We start from the raw sequence: 20201 nt of genomic DNA, 5'->3' as shown, positions 1-20201 counted from the left end.
TATGGTGTAATGTCTTACATTTAAGTCTTTAAGCCGTTTTGAGTTTATTTTTGTGTATGGTGTGAGGGAGTGTTCTAACTGTATTGATTTACATGCCGCTGTCCAGTTTTCCCAGCACCACTTGCTGAAGACGCTGTCATTTTCTCCATTGTATATTCTTGCCTCCTTTGTCGAAGATTAATTGATCATAGGTTTATTTCTGGGCTCTCTATTCTGTTCCACTGATTCATATGTTTGTTTTTGTGCCAATACCATCCTGTTTTGATTACTGTAGCTTTGTAGTATTGCCTGAAATCTGGAAGGATTATGTCTCCAACTTTGTTCTTTTTCCTCAGGATTACTTTGGCAATTCTGGGTCTTTCGCGGTTCCATAAAAATTTTAAGATTATTTGTTCTAGTTCTGTGAAAAATGTCATGGGTAATTTGATAGGGGTTGCATTAAGTCTGTAGATTGCTTTGGGTATTAGGGACATTTTAACTATATTAATTCTTCCAATCTAAGAGCATGGGATATTTTTCCATTTCCTTGAATCAACTTCAGTTTCATTTATCAATGTTTTATAGTTCTCAGCAGATAAGTCTTTCACCTCCTTGGTTAGGGTTATTCCTAGGTGGTTTTTTGTTTTTTGTTTGTTTGTTTTGATGCAGTTTTTTTTTGTTTTTTTTTTTTGCTTTGATGGCTGGCCTTTTTTTTTTTTGATGCAATTTTAAACGGGATTTTTTTTTTTTTTTTAACTTTCTGATACCTCATTGTTAGTGTAAAGAAATACAACAGATTTCTGTATATTAATCTTGTATCCTGCTACCTTGCTGCATTTACTTATCAGTTCTACTAGTTTTTGTGTGGAGTCTTTAGGGTGTTCTATATAGAGTATCATGTCATCTCCATGTAATGACAGTTTTACCTCTTCCTTTCTGATTTGGGTACCTTTTATTTTTCTTGTCTGATTGCTGTGGCTAGGACTTCCAGTGCTGTGTTGAATAAAAGTGGTGAGAGTGGGTATCCTTGTCTTGTTCCAGGTTTTAGTGAGAAGGCTGTCAGCTTTTCATCATTTAGTATTATGTTGGCTGTGAGTTTGTCAAAAATGGCTTGTATTTTGTTGAGATATGTTCCCTCTGTACCCACTTTGGCAAGAGTTTTTGTCATAAATGTATGTGGAATTTTATCAAATGCTTTTTCTGCATTTATTGAGATGATCATGTGGTTTTTGTCTCTTCTTTGGTGATGTGGTGTATCACATTGATAGATTGGAAGCATCCTTGTGACCCTGGAATGAATCCAGCTTGATCATGGTGTATGATCCTTTTTCTGTGTTGTTGGATTCGGTTTGCTAATATTTTGTTGAGGATTTTTGCATCTATGTTCATCAAAAATATTGGCCTGTAATTTTCTTTTTTGGTAGTGTCTTTGTCTGGTTTTGGTATCAGGGTGATGATGACATCATAGAATGATGGGAGTGTTCCCTCCTCTTCAGTCTTTTGGAAGAGTTTGAGAAGGATCGGTATAAGTTCTTCTTTGTATGTTTAGTAGAATTCCCCGGTGAAGCCATCTGGTCCTGGACTTTTGTTTGCAGGGAGTTTTTTAAATTATAGATTCCATTTCACTTCTAGTGATCAGTTTGTTCAAATTATCTGTTTCTTCTTGATTCAGTTTTGGCAGGCTGTATGATTCTAGAAACTTGTCCATTACTTATAGGTTGTCCATTTTTCTGGCATATAAGTGTTCATAATATTTTCTTATGGTATTTTGTATTTCTGTGGTATTGGTTGTTATTTCTCCTCTTTCATTTCTTATTTTGCTTATTTGGGTCCTCTCTTCTTGGTGAGCTTGGCCAGAGGTTTGTCAGTTTTGTTATCCTTTCAAAAAACTAGCTCTTGGTTTTATTGATTTCTCTATAGTTTAGTTTTAATCTCTATTTTATTTATTTCCTCTCTGATCTTTATTACTTCCTTCTGCTGACCTTAGGTTTTCTTTGTTCTTCTTTTTCTAATTCTTTTAGGTGGGAGATTAGGTTGTTTAATTGGGATTTTTCTTGTTCTTTGAGGAAGGCCTATATCGGTATGAACTTCCCTCTGCTTTTGCTGCATCCCATAGATATTATATGGTTGTGTTTTCATTGTCGTTTTTCTTGAAGTATTTTTTTTATTTCCTCTTTGATTTCATCGTTGATCCATTGGTTTTTTAGTAACGTGTTGTTTAGTCTCCATTTCAACGATTACATGTAGACTAAACAACATGCTACTAAAAAACCAATGGGTCAACGATGAAATCAAAGAGGAAATTAAAAAATGCCTTGAGACAAAGGGCAGTGAACAACCACAAAGAGAATCAAGAAAAAAACATGGATTCTTAATATATTATTTTGGAGGTATAAATTGGTATAGCCTCTGTAAAGAGCATTTTGGCAATGTCTAAAAATGTCAAATGTGCATGTTCTTTAACCTAGCAAATCTGCTTCTAGGAAATATCCTACTCATATACTCAAAAGATGGAAAAAATGTGTATATAAGATTATACACTGGGTATTGTTTGTAATAACAAGATTCGAAATAGTAGCTTCAATTCATGTGGCACTCAGAACATATCAGGAGTTCTAAGCTGTTTACATATATTCACTTATTTAATTTTCATGACAACCTTACAAAGTAGGTACTATTTTACAAATGGAGAAACTGAAGTTAAATAAGCCAAGGTTGTATAGTTAGTAAGTGAAATGGATCAGGATTTGAATTCAAGATTGTTTGGCTTTAGTTTTACTCCTCAACCCATATCCCATCAGTAGGGAACTGGTAAAATAAAACTATGCAACTGTTAAAAAAAAAAAAAAAAGAATAAAAACGTTCTTTGTATATTGTTATGGAATGATCTCTAAAATATATTGCTAAGTGGAAAAGAAAAGAAGACACGACACTGTTTATAGTATGCCACCATTTGTGTAAAACGAGGAAAAGATATGTCCATGTCTACTATCTAGGTATAAAATACGTTCAGAAGGATACTGAGAAAACTGGCGATATTGTTGACTATGGCAGAGATCACTGGGCAACTAGGGCATAGATTTTGAACTCTACTCTTGTACTTTTTTTTTTTTTAAATAAATTTATTTATTTATTTATTGTTGGCTGTGTTGGGTCTTTGTTGCTGCATGCGGGCTTTCTCTAGTTGGCGGCGAGCGGGGGCTACTCTTCGTTGCGGTATGTGGGCTTCTCATTGCTGTGGCTTCTCTTGTTAGAGAGCATGGTCTCTAGGTGCGCAGGCTTCAGTAGTTGTGGCTCGCGGGCTCTAGAGCGCAGGCTCAGTAGTTGTGGCGCACGGGCTTAGTTGCTCTGTGGCATGTTGGATCTTCCTGGACCAGGGATCAAACCCGTGTTCCCTGCTTTAGCAGGCGGGTTCTTAACCATGTGGCACCAGGGAAGTCCCTCTACTCTTGTACTTTTAAAATTTTGAGCCATGTGAATAAATTGCTTACTAAAAAATAAATAAAATTATATTCTAAAAGAATATATATTATATCCCAAAGTATAAAATAATTATCCATGAGTCCATACTGAGATATATATATATAGATAGATAGATAGATATAGATATATATATGAAATACATTTGGATGAATAAATAAATGGTAAGAAATAGAAAAATCTCCTATACAGAAGAATTCCAAATAATTTATATAGATACTCTGCCTTGAAGGACAGGGAACATAAATTGTCATTTCTTAAGTGTGGGATGTGCATAGTGACTTACTTCTAAAGAGTATGGTATTGGTGGGAGGGGGAAGTAGCTTTCCAGTGGAGATACCTGACAAACATGACCTCAGCCAGATCATCAAGGTCTACATCAACAGTTATAAATGATGTTGATGGTAAGTATGCTTGATATGGTGATATGATGAGAATGGCACCTTACCTCTGAGGTCTTCTTCCCCCAAACCCATAACTCCAGTCTAATAATGAGAAAAACATGAGAAAAATTCCAATAATGAGGCATCTGACAAAACACCTGAACAGTAGTACTCCTCAAAACAGTCAGGGTCCTCAAAACCCTGCAAAGTCAGAGAAACTGTCACGGCCAAAAGGGGCCTAAGAAGATACAACGATTAAAGGAAATATGGTATCCTAAATGGGATCCTGGGACAAGAAAAAGACATTGGGTAAAAACTAAGGACTTCAGTTAATGATAATGTATCAATATTAGTTCATTAAGTATAACAAATGTACCATAGTGAAAATGTTAATAATAGGGGAAATTGGGTATGGAGTATATGGAAACTCACTGTACTATTGTCTCAATTTTTCTATAACTCAAACTATTAAAAGTCTATTTTTTAAAAGCGTATATATAATAAATACACTGACTAATATAAAAGTAAATTTAAAATTCAGATGTCTGTGTCCTGTTCCCCAGAGCTTAACCATAAACCTGGGAAGAGAGCCTTAGCATCTTTTGTTTTAAGCATTCCAGATACTTTCCCTAAGCATCTTTGCTGCACTCATTTTTGTCACAAACATTCAAGTCTTTTGTTCATACATACTACAGTACTACATGATTGTGGTCAGTTGAATCTGGGTGCAGAACTGCAAAACAGAGGCCAACTGTCAAGTTATACATGGATTTTTGATTGCATAGGGGTCAGCACTCCTAGTGCACACATTGTTCTACCGTACACAATTTTTTGCTTATTCATTCCTCTTCTCGCTCAGCATTGCACTTTTTCATTAAAATTTCTTCTTTCATTAAGAGAGGTATCAGTTTCCAAATACTAGGATACATATTTGTAACTGAGCTTTGTATTATGTTGTGAAAGCCTTCTACATTATTGTTTGTATCACATGTCTGTTGGTAGACATTGCAAAATTGTATGAGAAATGTGGGATCAACTCTGCACCTTTAAGGCCCTCGGCCTCTTTCTCCTCCAATGTGTAGTGTATTTTAAAATAAGAAACCAACTCTTGGGGCAAATCATCCTCATTCGTCAGCTCAATAAAGCAATCAATGTTGCTAACTAGAAGAAATGCTAGTCTGTCATACAGAGTGAAGTAAGTCAGAAAGAGAAAAACAAATACTGTATGCTAACACATATATATGGAATCTAAGGAAAAAAAAAAAAAAGGTCATGAAGAACCTAGGGGCAAGATGGGAAGAAAGACACAGACCTACTAGAGAATGGACTTGAGGATATGGGGCGGGGGGAAGGGTAAGCTGTGACAAAGTGAGAGAGTGGCATGGACATATATACACTACCAAACGTAAAATAGATAGCTAGTGGGAAGCAGCCGCATAGCACAGGGAGATCAGCATAGCACAGGGAGATCAGCTCCGTGCTTTGTGACCACCTAGAGGGGTGGGATAGGGAGGGTAGGAGGGAGGGAGATGCAAGAGGGAAGAAATATGGGAACATATGTATATGTATAACTGATTCGCTTTGTTATAAAGCAGAAACTAACACACCATTGTAAAGCAATTATACTCCAATAAAGGTATTAAAAAAAAAAAAAAAGAAATGCTAATGCACTTTGAAACCAAACTGTCAACCAGTTATTTTATCTTTGATGGCAAAATTGCCTTATGGCCAATTAGTTATGTGGCAAAAATGCTTGCTGCAAAGATGTCTATGGCTTTACCATGCTTGGGGTGAAAATACCAGATGTGATTTTAAGCTCCATAGATGATTCCAGTGTGTGACCAAAGGTGAGACATCGTCTTAGGAAATGGTTCTCTTGCTTGAAAACCAATTTCTGAATTTTTAAAAATCATGAACAGTCAATCCCTATATATTCAAATAATTATTAACAGGGTTTTTTGTTTTTTGTTTTTAATAAATTTATTTATTTATTTATTTATTTTTGGGTGTGTTGGGCCTTCGTTTGTGTGCAAGGGCTTTCTGTAGTTGCGGCGAGCGGGGGCCACTCTTCATCGCGGTGCGTGAGCCTCTCACTGTCGCGGCCTCTCGTTGCGGAGCACAGGCTCCAGACGCGCAGGCTCAGTAGTTGTGGCTCACGGACCCAGTTGCTCCGCGGCATGTGGGATCTTCCCAGACCAGGGCTCGAACCCGTGTCCCCTGCATTGGCAGGCGGATTCTCAACCGCTGCACCACCAGGGAAGCCCATTAACAGGGTTTTATTTTTTGTTTTTTTGTGGGGTTTTTCCTCAGTACAATTGTTTAGGTTTTTTAAAGTGTGTGTTTATGTTTTATTTCCTTGTTTTCTTCTTTTTAAATGTTTAATATACTCATGCCTCAAGACTCATAATATTTTTAAGGTTGGCCACAGTGTTTCCTGATGTTCAGTGATAATATTTAATATTCTCTCTGGCTTTTCTTCAGGCCACATTTTCTTTTACTTCATTTTGTGGGGACCCTTGTTTTCAGAGAATTCCTAAATATCCTGCTAAACACACCTGTAGATCATAATTGTGAATAGCAGAAATCTCTTTTTCACAGGCTAGTTATTACATTTGCTCCCCCTTGGAATTCTGTAATTTCTCAATTATATAGATGAATATAGTGTGTAAACATTTGCTAGAAAGTTACTTTATTCCTTGTCATCACTGAAGACTTTCCAGCTTGGTACACAAATGCTTATTTTAAATAAATATTCTTAATACTCCCTATAATTCTTTTTGTTTGCTCTTTAGTCTCTTAATAATGCTAATATGACTTCATTGGGTCATGTGTTTATCAAGATTATTTTATATGTATTTTTTCTAAGACATAAATTTTTTATTTTAATATTTTTCCTCTCTCATTGATGTGTTTATTTAGTTATTTAGTTATGGGGACTTTTAGTTTGGTCAAAACAGTATAAGTGATCCATATAATTTACCAGAGGTAGTTTCTAGAGGGAAGTGTTCCTTGTTGTCTTGCTTTCCATCTTCTTACTGTAAAATCCAGACCCTGATACCTCTTTCCTGACCGATAGCTTCTGCCTTCTATTTAGGAGCTTGCTCTGTCTCTTCTTGTTCCAGTTCCTGCTACACAGTGCTGTCAGCATTATCCCTTTAAAATACAGATTTGATCATGTTACTGCCTTGCTCTGGAACCCCTTGTCTCTCCCCCTTTGGATATAGAATAATATAAACCACTAGTGTTTATTGATCATAGTGCTGAGTTTTTTATAAACATCAAGTAATTTAATTTTGATAAGGACCATTTAAAGTTAATATTCCTGTTGATCGTTGAGAGGTTAAGCAGCTTATGTAAGGTGCTGTAGTTGGTAGGTTGCAAAGCTTGAACCCAGCTCTGTTGATTCCAAGCTTCTCTGTTTGTATGGTCCCTGTTGGGCTCCTGTGTACTTTTTTGCGTTCTTTCTACCCACGCCCTTCATTCTCCAATCGTAGGGGTCCACTGACTTACCTTCTCTCGTTTACCTTGTACTGTCTCAATGATGACCCTTTCACTTTCACTTTCTGCCCATGGAAACCTTGCTTCTCTTTTTATGATTCTGCTCAAATATCACTGTTGAAGTGATTGTCTACATTCCCAGTTAAAGTTTTTATTCCCTCTTCTAGAATTTTATTTTTCATTCTTGGCATTTCTCTTATCATGTTATATATTTGTTTTATTTCTCTTTCTACTAGATTGTAAGCCCCTGGAAGGCAAAGACTGACTGTCTTACCTTTACAAACCATAGGGCCTTACACTTAGAGGATGTGAATTTTTTAAAAAGTGAATTTTTTAAATGAGTTTTATTCATACAAATATTTTGTTAGAGATTTTGTAAGGATGGGTTATGAAATCCTTTTTATTAATCCTTAAGAATTATTGCAGCTAAGTTATGGGGATGTTTTACTCCCCATTAGATGTTTTCTAATTTAAAAATAACTAAATCAAATTTAATAACATTTCAATTTTAAATTAAAATTTAATGAAAATAATTTTTGATTCTATATTTTTACTCTTTTCAATGGAAAATTTTTAAGCTGTTAGAGATATGTTTAAAGCATATTATGAGGTTTTATAAATATTGGTAACTCAAATAATTGAAAAGAGAATGAGCATTATAAAAATTCTAAATATTTCTGCACTTTTTCATTATTTACTCAGTAGGTTTTTAAAAATGCAAATAAACTTTAAAATTTCTAATTAAGTCATTGTTTTCAATTCTTAAAAATTCAACTTTTTCCCAAAAAATTGAGACTTTTTTAGAGATACATGTAAGAATTTTTAATGGGAAAATTAAGGTCACAAAATAAGATGAAGCTAGGTTGGTATCTGCACCTAAAACATATGCCATAAGATCCTAGACTGATGTTAGAATTAGGCTACAAATTAGGCTTGGCCTTTTGCAGTGGGCAAAGTAAACAAGAAAACGATTAGTTACATGATCAAATTGTTCATATTATAAAACCAACCAGAGAAATTTCTTTTATGGGTCCTCACAAAGAAGGGCTACTATATGAAGTAGGTGAACCATCCTCAGCAACATCCCTGCAAAAATGCGTTTACAGTTTAGTGTGACAGATATATATCAGGCCATTCAGTGCAGGACAGTGACATACTGTATAGTTCGTTAAAGGATATTCTGTGAGGAGTCAAAATAAATCAGTGAGAGAATACAGTTTTGAAATCAACTAAAGAAATTAGAACTATCTGGAGCAGCATTTCGCAAGGTACTGATAGTTTAGAAAATGGTCTTTTTAAAAATTGTTTTAAAAATTAAAGTTATTTTGTAAGGCAAGTACTTAAAGTTGTCTCTTAAACAACTTTATTAACTATAAAACATTTTAGACTCACACCTTTATATTTTAGTCCTTGGTATACTAATCCCCAAAGTGTCTCAGTAATGTAGTCACAAAATGTAGAAGCCTTGAAATATTTACACATAGGGCATATGTCAACAGATCTGTAAGTCTCCTGCTCTGGGCAAAGATTTTTTGAAAAGAAAGCTACCATAAAGAATCATGTATTTGTAATTACAGTGAGTATATTAAAGAAAATATTAGATAAATGCTAGGAACTATAGGTCCATTTGGCAGAAATGTAGGAATTGGTACTTCTGTGACTGTAGTTTGGGAATTACTGATCTTCTACCAGCACTATTCAATAGAATTTACTGTGATGATGGAAGTGTTCTATATCTCCACTGTCCAAAATGGTAGCCAGTAGCTAAGGTGGTGATTGAGCACATGGAATGTGGCTAGAGTGACTGAGGAACTAAACTTTTAATTTTATTTAACTTTAATTAAATTTAAATAACGGCATGTGGCTGGTAGCTAACCGTATGGGAAGCTCAGTTCTAGAGGACAGGAAAGACTGCTTATCTTTCAGGCTTTGTAAGAGAAGCACTAAGTTCAAGATTGTATTCTCCATCAGTAACTGAATAAAGAAATTCTGTACTTCTAAGAGACACATGTTTTAAGATAATCAACGATTATTTATATTGCTTACTTTTATATTTTTGAACTTGAGAATTAACCAGGATGCTTGAGCACATGGTTGATCTTTTTGGATATTAATAGACTTGTTAGCAAATAGTGTTAGGCTAAAACCTACATTTAAAATTATTTTATAAGGTTGAGACATTTACTTATAAAAATAGAAAGCTGTGGGTATACTGATATAGGACTATTTTCCTGCAGTTTCCAGAGTGTGGATTCTTTGGCATGTATGACAAAATTCTTCTCTTTCGCCATGACATGAACTCAGAAAATATTTTGCAGCTGATTACCTCAGCAGATGAAATACATGAAGGAGACCTAGTAGAAGTTGTTCTTTCAGGTAAGTAAATCGTTTATTTTGTTGCCTTTCTTTTCAACGAGCCTTATTTTTTGCATTTAACTAAATGCTGTGTTCAATTATACTTTGTACTACAGTTGCTTACTTCTTTCATCTATAATAATGGTTACTATGTGATTTTTACTTTCAGGAAGGTTATATCACAGATGAGGAAGTAGGAAAATAAGCCCTGAATTACTTGAGTGTTACTAAGCTAAGGGAATTATCAATTGAACCAGAAGAGGAATGTGTTCATCTTTTGAGTCAAAGAAATAAAACAATTGCACTGAAATTCTGGTCCCTTTCCCCATTTCTGTGAAGAGCACAGAAGAGAATTAGGGTTCAGAAAAGAAAATGAGAAAAAAAGGAGAAATAATGAAGATGTGGAAGAGGAAACTGCAGTACTGGTTGATTCCATGACTTAAATAATGCTCCTTCTCTTTTTGTTCTCTGTGGACATTTTCTTATTCTCTCCTTTCCTCTCTCACCCATTCTTGCCATCCATTGTTCTTTAGCTCCTGCTATTATCTCATCCAACAGGTGGGCAGGATTGTTAGTGAGAAGTGTAAAGGAACAAAGAATGTATATAGTAGGCCTGCAAAACTTCTTATTTGGCAGCAAAGGAAAGAGGGAGGAAGAGAGGAGAAGGGGAGGGAGGAAAGGAAAGAAATGGAAGAGAAAGAAAGGAAGGAAAGCCAGTCAAGAGTCCAGAGCCCTGCCACCATTTTTTTTCCTCTTCCCAAATTCATCTTTGCAGCCTGTTCTTGAGATCCTCTCTGACCATCACCTTTCCCTATTAGTCTCTAATCCTTCCCATTCATCTTCTCTACCACAACCCCAAATTCTATACACATCGCAATCCTTGTCTTTCTTTTCACTCCAGAGGGGCTTCACTCCCGGTCCTCCCTAGAGGTCATGCTCACATCTATTCCTCCCTTGCCCTGGACCCTACATCAGGCTGCGGGGATATCCACTAATGACTGGCAGGTGGTGTTGAGAGGATGTCTGATGGTGGATGCGTCTGCTGCTGTTGACTTGCCCACAAAGGGGAGAAGAGTATCCTAACCACTAGGACTCTGGAGAACACACAGAGTGTATCCTGGGATCCTAAATTAGAACTGAGTGTGTTTCCCACAGAAACATTGCTATAACTTAATGTTAAGTTCCGCAATTTTTTTTTAACTTTAGTGTTCTATTTCCCAGTACATTATAAGTTAAATAGTTTTTAACTAGCTAAAATAAATCTGACAATTATTTGCAATCTTATCACTCTGAGAAAATGCTTTTGGAGGTCAAAATACCTACCTGTAGACCTACTTTTGGAGCTCAAATTATTTGAAGTTGGTGAAGTTCCTAAAGTAGAGTTTGAAAACCACAATATTAGCTGCTGAAAATAATTTATTTTTATGGTCAAATGAAACTTTCAGAAAAAAAAGATTCTGTGTACTTTGACAAATAAATATGGTCAATATTCTTAATCTCATCACAGTTACAAGTACAGGGTTTATTTGAATATTTTTCTTTTTTAAAAGCTTTGGCCACAGTAGAAGACTTTCAGATTCGTCCACATACTCTCTATGTACATTCTTACAAAGCTCCTACTTTTTGTGATTACTGTGGTGAGATGCTCTGGGGATTGGTACGGCAGGGACTGAAATGTGAAGGTATGTGTTCTAAATTTTTGTTTCATTTGAGATAGGATTTCACATTTGCGTTCAGTACTCATCAATGAAAAAACAAGATCATTGGTCACTGACTAGGTAGTACCCAAGGTTTAGAATTGGAGAGGTATGGTTATTCTGTATTAGAATTACCAGGGGGTGGGATGCAGGTGCACATTTCTGATTAGTCAATAAATTTTTTCTGTAAAGGGCCAGAGAGTACATATTTTAAATTTTGCTGGCCATGTGGTCTCTTTACAATGACTTAACTTTGCTGTTGTATTGATAGCATGAAAATAGCCATAGACAGGTTGTAAACAAATGAGCATGCTGTGTTCCAATAAAATTATTTATGAACACTGGAATTTGAATTTAATATAATTTTCACATGTCATAGGAGGAATTTGGTACACAGTCCACAGTTTGCTGAAGTTCTTTAAGCCAGAGGTTCTCAAACTTTATCGTGTATCAGAATCACCTTGAGGACTTGTTGAAACATACTTTGCTAGGCCCCATCCCCAAAGTTTTTGATTCAGTAGGTCTGTGGTGGAGCCCAGTAATTTAGATTTCTAACAAATTCTCAGGTGCTGCCTTGGGGAGCACACTTGAAGAAACTACTGCTGTAGCCAACTTAACCTTTCTAAATAACCTTTCTACACGTTTCCTAGTTTTCTTAGCTTGTCATCTGGGTTCTTCATTAGGATAACTATTGCTGCCAGAGAAAATAAATAAAAGCACCTATTTTTTTATGTACACACTTATATAGTAAAGTTTAAAAAAAATTTTTTTAACCCTTTAAAATATATTTAGGCTGTGGATTAAATTACCATAAACGATGTGCCTTCAAGATTCCAAATAACTGTAGTGGTGTAAGAAAGAGACGTCTGTCAAATGTATCCCTGCCAGGACCTGGCCTCTCAGTTCCAAGACCCCTGCAGAATGAATATGTAGCCCTTCCCACTGAAGAGGTATGTATTCTAAGGTAATAGAGGGCATTTTACTACTTACTCCTTATGTTTCTGCAGGATATATAACATCATCCTAAAACATAAGTTATATACTAAAAAATAGTAACATTCCTACACTTAAGAAACTTAAAATGTATTACTGTAGACAGGGCTTACCAATAGTCATGAATTGCATTTTGTATACTTTGTGATAACTTTATCACTTGGACCACAAGATCAACCTCCTAACCAGTATCCCGACTCCTGGTCTCCACACTTCACTACAGCTTAATATACAACAACTCTGATTAGATCACTCCCCACTAGGACACCTTTATATATTCTGTGTTTCCGACAGTCTGTACTATTCATCATTCCCTGAACACACCCTTTCCCCCCTACATTTGCTCTTCTTGGTATCTATCCTACATGCTTTTTCCAGACGTAGCTCAGCAGCTACCTTACCTGATTCCCCTTTACCTAGAAGTTACTTTTCTGAATGACATAGCACTTTTCAAACCTCCCTAATGGTGTGTGTAGCATTCTACCTTAATATCATAGTGTTTGGAGTTTATGATCTATTTAGAGAGGGCAATACTCATGTCTTTGTTTGGCCCACCATGCCCAGCACCATACCTTGTACTTTAGTGGGTACTCACTCATAAATGAATGAGTGTTTGAGTGACACCACTGATCACTGATCCTTAATATTCCAGTGAGGTATATTAGTAGATCTCTATACCATGAGACCGCTGGGACTCAGAACAGTCAAGTGACCTGACTGAAGTCACAGAGCAAATTAGTAAGCAATATTAGAATTCAACCCAGATCTGATTATTTGTAAATCAATGACTTTTCCTCATATCTTGTACCCCTCAAGGGTAAATGTAGTAGATCAGGGAAGAAGGAAATAACCACCTATTCATTTGGTACTACTTAAAGTGACTTCCATCTATAGATTACAGTCTTAACATTTAGTTATTTCTATAACCCTTTTGGTCTTCTGTATATTAATGGCAAAATCAAGTCTGGGCTGTTGTCTTGACACCCTCGTCACAAGATTTTGCTAAACTGAGGCACTGGAGTAAAAGCTTCTGAAATTCTTTCACAAAAATCCCATATTTCCTGGGGCTTCCCTGGTGGCACAGTGGTTGAGAATCTGCCTGCCAATGCAGGGGGCACGGGTTCGAGCCCTGGTCTGGGAAGATCCCACATGCTGCGGAGCAACTAGACCCGTGAGCCACAACTACTGAGCCTGCGCGTCTGGAGCCTGTGCTCTGCAACAAGAGAGGCCGCGATAGTGAGAGGCCCGCGCGCCGCGATGAAGAGTGGTCCCCGCTCGCCACAACTAGAGAAAGCCCTCGCACAGAAACGAAGACCCAACACAGCCAAAAATAAATAAATAAATAAATAAATAAAATTAAAAAAAAAAAAATCCCATATTTCCATATTGCATAGCCCTACTATGAGATTTTTAAAGTAGAAGAAGAATGCTGTAGCATTAGGAACTGAGAGCAAAGAGTTATTATAAACACATACAAAAGCTTGGCGAAAGATTGGTAATAGAAAAGTTAATACATTTTATACACAAACTGCACAGGAAACTTAGCTAAGATTGGGAACTGTAGGATGAACGCATGTTGTTTTGAGAACCCCACAAATGATATTGGTGTGTCAGCCATATCCACTGAGTATTGCAAGATTAGGAAATGGCAGGACAGAGCAGATTAATAATGTATTATTCATTCATTTATATTTTATCCCAAAGATGAAACTTCCTTAGGGAAGTATGAGAAGTAGAGTGACATGTTTGAATTGGTTAGATTGTGCAGAGTATTTTAGAACAAGTAGAAATTGTAGGGCTTCCCTGGTGGGGCAGTGGTTGAGAATCTGCCTGCCAATGCAGGGGACACGGGTTCGAGCCCTGGTCTGGGAAGATCCCACATGCCGCGGAGCGGCTGGGCCCGTGAGCCACAATTACTGAGCCTGCGCGTCTGGAGCCTGTGCTCCACAACAAGAGAGGCCGCGATAGTGAGAGGCCCGCGCACCGCGATGAAGAGTGGCCCCACTTGCCACAACTAGAGAAAGCCCTCGCACAGAAACGAAGACCCAAGACAGCCATAAATAAACAAACAAACAAACAAACAAACCGAAATTGTAGAGAGGTATGTCTCAGGGTTACATTTGTCAGTCCAAGCATGCAGTCTCAAAATTATGAATAAGGTTACAGTAAGAGAAGAGCTGAGAGCTCATGGAGGAAAATCAGAGGGAAGAAAGAGTGGTAAAAGAGTATACTCTAAAGGAATGAAGGAGATAGCAGTGCGGAGGTGGGAGCAATCTGAACCTGAATCTGAACCAAGTTTAGAGAAGAACTAACTCTAAGTGGCTGCACAGTAAGAGCCTCATAACTTCTCAGGTGCCAGTCTTCATGCTGGCTGCTTCACTTAGCTTTTCTGTGTAATCCTCACCCCCATCCTGGAAGGTATAGCTGTTATCCTGGTTTCGTACCTAAGGCACGAGGAAGAAAAGTTTCTAAGGAGTCATGATATTAAACTTCATTGACTACTAGATAAGAAAAGGCCAGTTGGAATAGAAGCCTTTGAATCTGACTCTGGAGTTGTCATCGTTTACACGTAAGAAGGCAGCTTCTGTTAGTTTCTGAAGTCAGTCTAAAGGGAATCAAGTAAAGAGATGGAGAGGCAGAAGAAGATAGACTGTTCATTGAATTTGGTTAAAATGGAACCACTGAGATTAGAGAAACCAGAATTGAGTGATGGCTATTTGGAGATGAGAGAGATCAATGTTCATTGCAGTGCATTTGGGAAGTTTTTTGTTTGTTTTTTTTTTTGGCCGTGCTGCACAGCTTGTGGGATCTTAGTTCACGACCAGGGATCAAACCCGCACCCTCAGCAGTGAAAGCGCAGAGTCCTAACCACTGGACACCAGGGAATTCCCCATTTGGGAAAATTCCTGAGGGGATAGGACAGAATCAAAGTAGAAAGAAACTCTTGGGCCTAAGTGTACACATAAAAGTGGAGATATTTCTTTCACTGAATAATGTTCCAAACTCAAATATATATAATTGGGGAATTGCCCCCTTTAAATGCTTTTATTGCCTTTATTATTTTATATGATTGAGAGTTGGCAATATTGTTATGAAGTTTTTGTGAGCAGTACTTCAGCCAAAATTAGTTTAAGCCCACACTGTGGAAATAATTACTTTTAGAAGATTTCTGGCCATACATAAATAAGAAAGAAATAAGAATTTAAGCTAAGCAGTAATTTGTAAAGAGAGACATTAAAACAAAGTAAGAAAAGAACTTCCACTCAATTCTAGTTACTCTCATCTGAGTGCTCTCATTTTAACCAAGTGCTCTAGGTAATTCTACCAGCATTCTCTGTCCTCCAAATTCTGGTTAAGTCTGCTGTACCTTTCGTGCCTTCCTCACTAAATAGACGATAAACCACTGTTACTGGTAAGATTGCAGTATGTGCCCAGGTATGCTGGGATTGGGAAAAGGTTAAGAATCACTGGACTGCTATGTAGAAGACCCAGGTCTAAGTTTTGATTTTAATACTAATGCTTTAGTAGTATTAATCCCTTTGAGCCTGTTTTTTCATATGTAAAATAGGGATAATAACATAAATAACTACTTGTACTAGACATGAAAAATCGGGTGGCTCCTACAACCACAGTCCCCTGAGTAGTTCCTTATAAACATGCTCTGTACCATGTCCCTGATACCCCAATCCCAGCAGGACCTGACAAAAGGCAAAACTGGCTAAATCAGCCTTTCCACGTTATATGTTTTAAACTTGAGACAAACTAAGTGGTAGAAGCAGAAGCAAGAGAAGCACAGTGTTGAGTCACCACTAGACTGGGGGGCCAGGGATGAGCAAAAGCTTAAAGCATCTGTTTCTAGTTCACACTGGCTGCTTTATCAGCTCTGCAGAATCACTGTGGTGCTCCTTTTGCTGAAGGTGTTGTGTAAATGGAGGAGGGGTGGGCCACACTAGAGCAGGGCACCTTAGACAGCTGAAGCATGTAAGTTTGGTTTGGGTTTTAACATTCTTTTTGTACTTTTCATTTTTTTAAAAAAAAATTTATTTAATTTATTTATTTTTGGCTGTGTTGGGTATTTGTTGCTGTGCGCGGCCTTTCTCTAGTTGCGGCGAGCAGGGGCTACTCTTCATTGCGGGGCTCAGGCTTCTCATTGCGGTTGCTTCTCTTGTTGCGGAGCACAGGCTCTAGGCGTGCAGGCTTCAGTAGTTGTGGCTCGCGGGCTCTAGAGCGCAGGCTCAGTAGTTGTGGCGCATGGGCTTAGTTGCTCTGCGGCATGTGGGATCTTCCCGGACCAGGACTCGAACCCATGTCCCCTGCATTGGCAGGCGGATTCTTAACCACTGTGCCACCAGGGAAGTCCCATCTTTTTGTACTTTTCTTAAACTGCTTCATAATTTTCTTTAGAACATTTCTGGCTACACTTTAGTGAAAAACTATCCATCAGAGGCTGTATCTGTGTTATTTTTATAGTGCTCTCCTCCAATGGTCAGTCCTTTTCTTTTTCCTTCTTCCTACATTTTTCAAAAAAGCCTTTTATTTTCTCCGCCCCTCATTTTTCCTATATACTTCTCTATTTCTTGGTTTTTTCTGGCTTCTTTTGCTTCTAGTGGTTGAACATATCAATGTACCATGACTCAATTTCTCTGAGTTAGAGACATTACTAGTTATAGAAGGAAGTTCTGGCAGTGAAGATGCAAGCAGCTACAACAAAATCTGTAATACATCTAGGTGGTAGTTAGGTATTTGGATTTTGTTCTTGAGAATATAGACTGAATTCATTTTCATATTTCTGATATAGAGCCTGGCCAGTTATAATCAGTGAATGTTGAATTAATATGATGAACCATATTCATCTGACCTATAATTTAAATTGATTATTTCCTTTGTATACATAGAAAGGTTCATAGTTAAATAATCCATTTATCCCTCAGATTACACAAAAAATTTTAACCAACACCTTCTTTAACTTTCCTTTTTGCTCACGTAAGAGAAAAAACCCAAAAAACTGGAAAATACTTAAAATATTAAGGAACTTCCTAAAGCATAATTACTAAGGGTAAAGTTGTTCTAGTGTGTATCTGCCATTGTTTGTATCATCATCATTAATTAAACTTAGATTTTCACATGCTTGTTTTAGTATTTGTTAAAATAAATTAGAAAAACTAAGGCTTGTTTCAGAATGTTTTCAGACGTTGTGTTCAGTAACTCAGCGTGAGCAGCACTAACGTTTTCTGAATGTACTTAAATTTCCTATGATTAATTTCTTGGTAAGGTGTTTGAAGGTATTTGAACATGTTATAAATTCATTTTAAGTTCTGTTTTTTATTTGTAAAATGTCATATGTGCCTGGAAATAGCAGTTAATCAGTGAATATATGTATGTGAGGATGAAAATATCTTTTTTTTTTCTAGCATAAATAATAGCAAAAAAATTCTGCACTTTTCTCATTCAAGGGTTGGTAAGCTAAGCTTCCAAAGGAAACTGCTGAGATGCACATTTTTAGGTTTTTGGCTTTAGTGTTTGAAATAAATGACTTTTGTGGTCAAGCCCTGATCTTAATACTTTGTTTTTAATATCGACTTACACTTATGGAAATTACTTATGCTTTAGTCACATGTTCACCAGGAACCCAGTAAGAGAATTCCTTCTTGGAGTGGTCGCCCGATTTGGATGGAAAAGATGGTCATGTGCAGGGTAAAAGTTCCACACACGTTTGCTGTTCACTCTTATACCCGTCCCACAATATGTCAGTACTGCAAGCGGTTATTGAAAGGCCTCTTTCGCCAAGGAATGCAGTGTAAAGGTAGGATTGGATGTTTTTCTTTTTCTTTTTTTTTTAAAATTTTATTTATTTATTTATTTATGGCTGTGTTGGGTCTTCGTTTCTGTGCGAGGGCTTTCTCTAGTTGCGGCGAGCAGGGACCGCTCTTCATCGCGGTGCGTGGGCCTCTCATTATCGCAGCCTCTCTTGTTGCAGAGCACAGGCTCCAGACGCACAGGCTCAGTAGTTGTGGCTCACGGGCCCAGTTGCTCCGCGGCATGTGGGATCTTCCCAGACCAGGGCTCGAACCCGTGTCCCCTGCATTGGCAGGCAGATTCTCAACCACTGTGCCACCAGGGAAGCCTGGATGTTTTTCTTAAGTAAAATTTATATTTGTTTTTGTTAGCAAATACAGGTTTAAAATATTTTTATTTCAGAAGCATTAAGCAAATACCTGTAAATTGGGCTCATAGTTAACTTAAAAAAGATGAAATTAATATGCATGCACCTGCATGCGACGACTAGTATCTGCAATATGTGTATTCTGTACCAGGAGCTGTGCTAAAGAAAAATTAGAGTATAAACAGAAAAACTAGAATTTGGATCTGAGGTGTGGCTGCTTAACACTTGCCAATATGGAACAGTTAGTAAGCAGGTAAGCTAATATTTGACCTTAAGTCTTTATAATTTCAGAGCCAGACACTACCCAAAATATAAAATAATGCCCTCCTCTTGCCATTAAATATTCATACACACACACGCACAACAACATATTACAGGTGTTTTGTTGTTTTGTTTTTTTTTTCTAATTATGTAGCTATGGAGCTGTACAAAAATTGTCATTCCAGACAGTAATCACACTGAAATAGGCAGACTGTAGTAGAAGCCACTGGAATTGTAATGGGGGCTACCTGTATTTGGATACTAACCCAGAACACTATCATAGTATTCCAGAAACATCTCTTAATGAACTAGGTTTTTAATAGAATAATGGAATAATTTTCTCCTCTAGTTACGTAATGTTTTAATGCTTTTTAAAGATGCTTTTATCTTTTTGTCTCATATCTTCTTCTCAACAGTGCTGCACAATTATGTGAAAACCAAAATAGAGTTTAAATATGTTTTAAGGCATTGAGCCAAGATAAGATATAAGTAATCTGTCTATAATCTTATGTACTTATTTTTCATGTGATTATTTTAATAGTTCTCGATACTATACTTTTTATATAGAACTATTTGCGGAATTGAATTACCTAGTTTTATCTAGGTAAAACATTAGAGTTGAGATCTTTGCAACAATAAATCCTGTTTACAATGTTGAATCAAATAATTATATGTAAATTTAACTTAAATATATAAGAAAACTTTTCTTGGCAACATATGGCTACATAGGATAATATCAAATAGAGAATAGGTTGTACATTTGTTGCCAATGTTTAATAACCATCAGGCAGGCTTAATTAAATGTTGAAATTCTATTTCAACAGCTTACTTTTGAATATGAGTTAATATATAAATTAATACTTTAAAATATCAACACTAAAGTGGATTGGCAAGCAGCCACTAAGGAATGTTTTGGGAAAGAACATTAAGAACAGAGGTACAAATTCTAGCCAGCAGATAATTTTAGTAAAGGTAGTAAATAACACCATTCTGCTGAGCAGAACAGAAACGTTCTAAAACCACATGCAAAAAAGTACAGTATTTTATAAAGGAACTAAAATAAATATGTAGATTAATGAATTTTGAAATAAAATCAGTGAACTCTACCACTGGGTTGTTAGTTTAACTTCTTAGAGCTCTAAAAGAATAATGTTTTATGCTTATATTGGTTCAGAAAGTATCAGGTTATATTTCTCTTTAAGTATTTTAGTTATCTATGAAAAAATCATAATTTAATTTAGGGATCCTTGTATTTTTGTAATATGAATTAAGATGCTTAAAAAGTAAAATAGTCATTTTCATTCACTTGTCAAGCTAAGAAAAAAAAATAGTTAAAACAGTTATGCTGGATCGTTTAAGAAAACATACGATTCTAAGAACAGCAGTTCATTT

General features: G+C 36.6%; 1 protein-coding gene across 3 annotated transcripts in view; it reads left to right on the top strand.

Moving 5' to 3' along the window:
- Positions 1-20201, top strand: part of PRKD3 (protein kinase D3) — an 83548-nt gene that overhangs the window by 34451 nt on the left and 28896 nt on the right. For all 3 annotated transcript variants that reach the window (XM_061168713.1, XM_061168711.1, XM_061168712.1), the window contains 4 exons: positions 9578-9716; positions 11246-11377; positions 12185-12342; positions 17996-18188. In XM_061168713.1, coding sequence (XP_061024696.1) covers positions 9602-9716; positions 11246-11377; positions 12185-12342; positions 17996-18188 — 598 coding nt within the window. In that variant the 5' untranslated portion in view covers positions 9578-9601. The remainder of the gene's footprint in view (positions 1-9577; positions 9717-11245; positions 11378-12184; positions 12343-17995; positions 18189-20201) is intronic.

This window comes from Eubalaena glacialis, chromosome 14 (genome assembly GCF_028564815.1).
Source record: "Eubalaena glacialis isolate mEubGla1 chromosome 14, mEubGla1.1.hap2.+ XY, whole genome shotgun sequence".
NCBI lineage: Eukaryota > Metazoa > Chordata > Mammalia > Artiodactyla > Balaenidae > Eubalaena > Eubalaena glacialis.
This window is presented reverse-complemented; position numbering and strand designations above follow the sequence as displayed.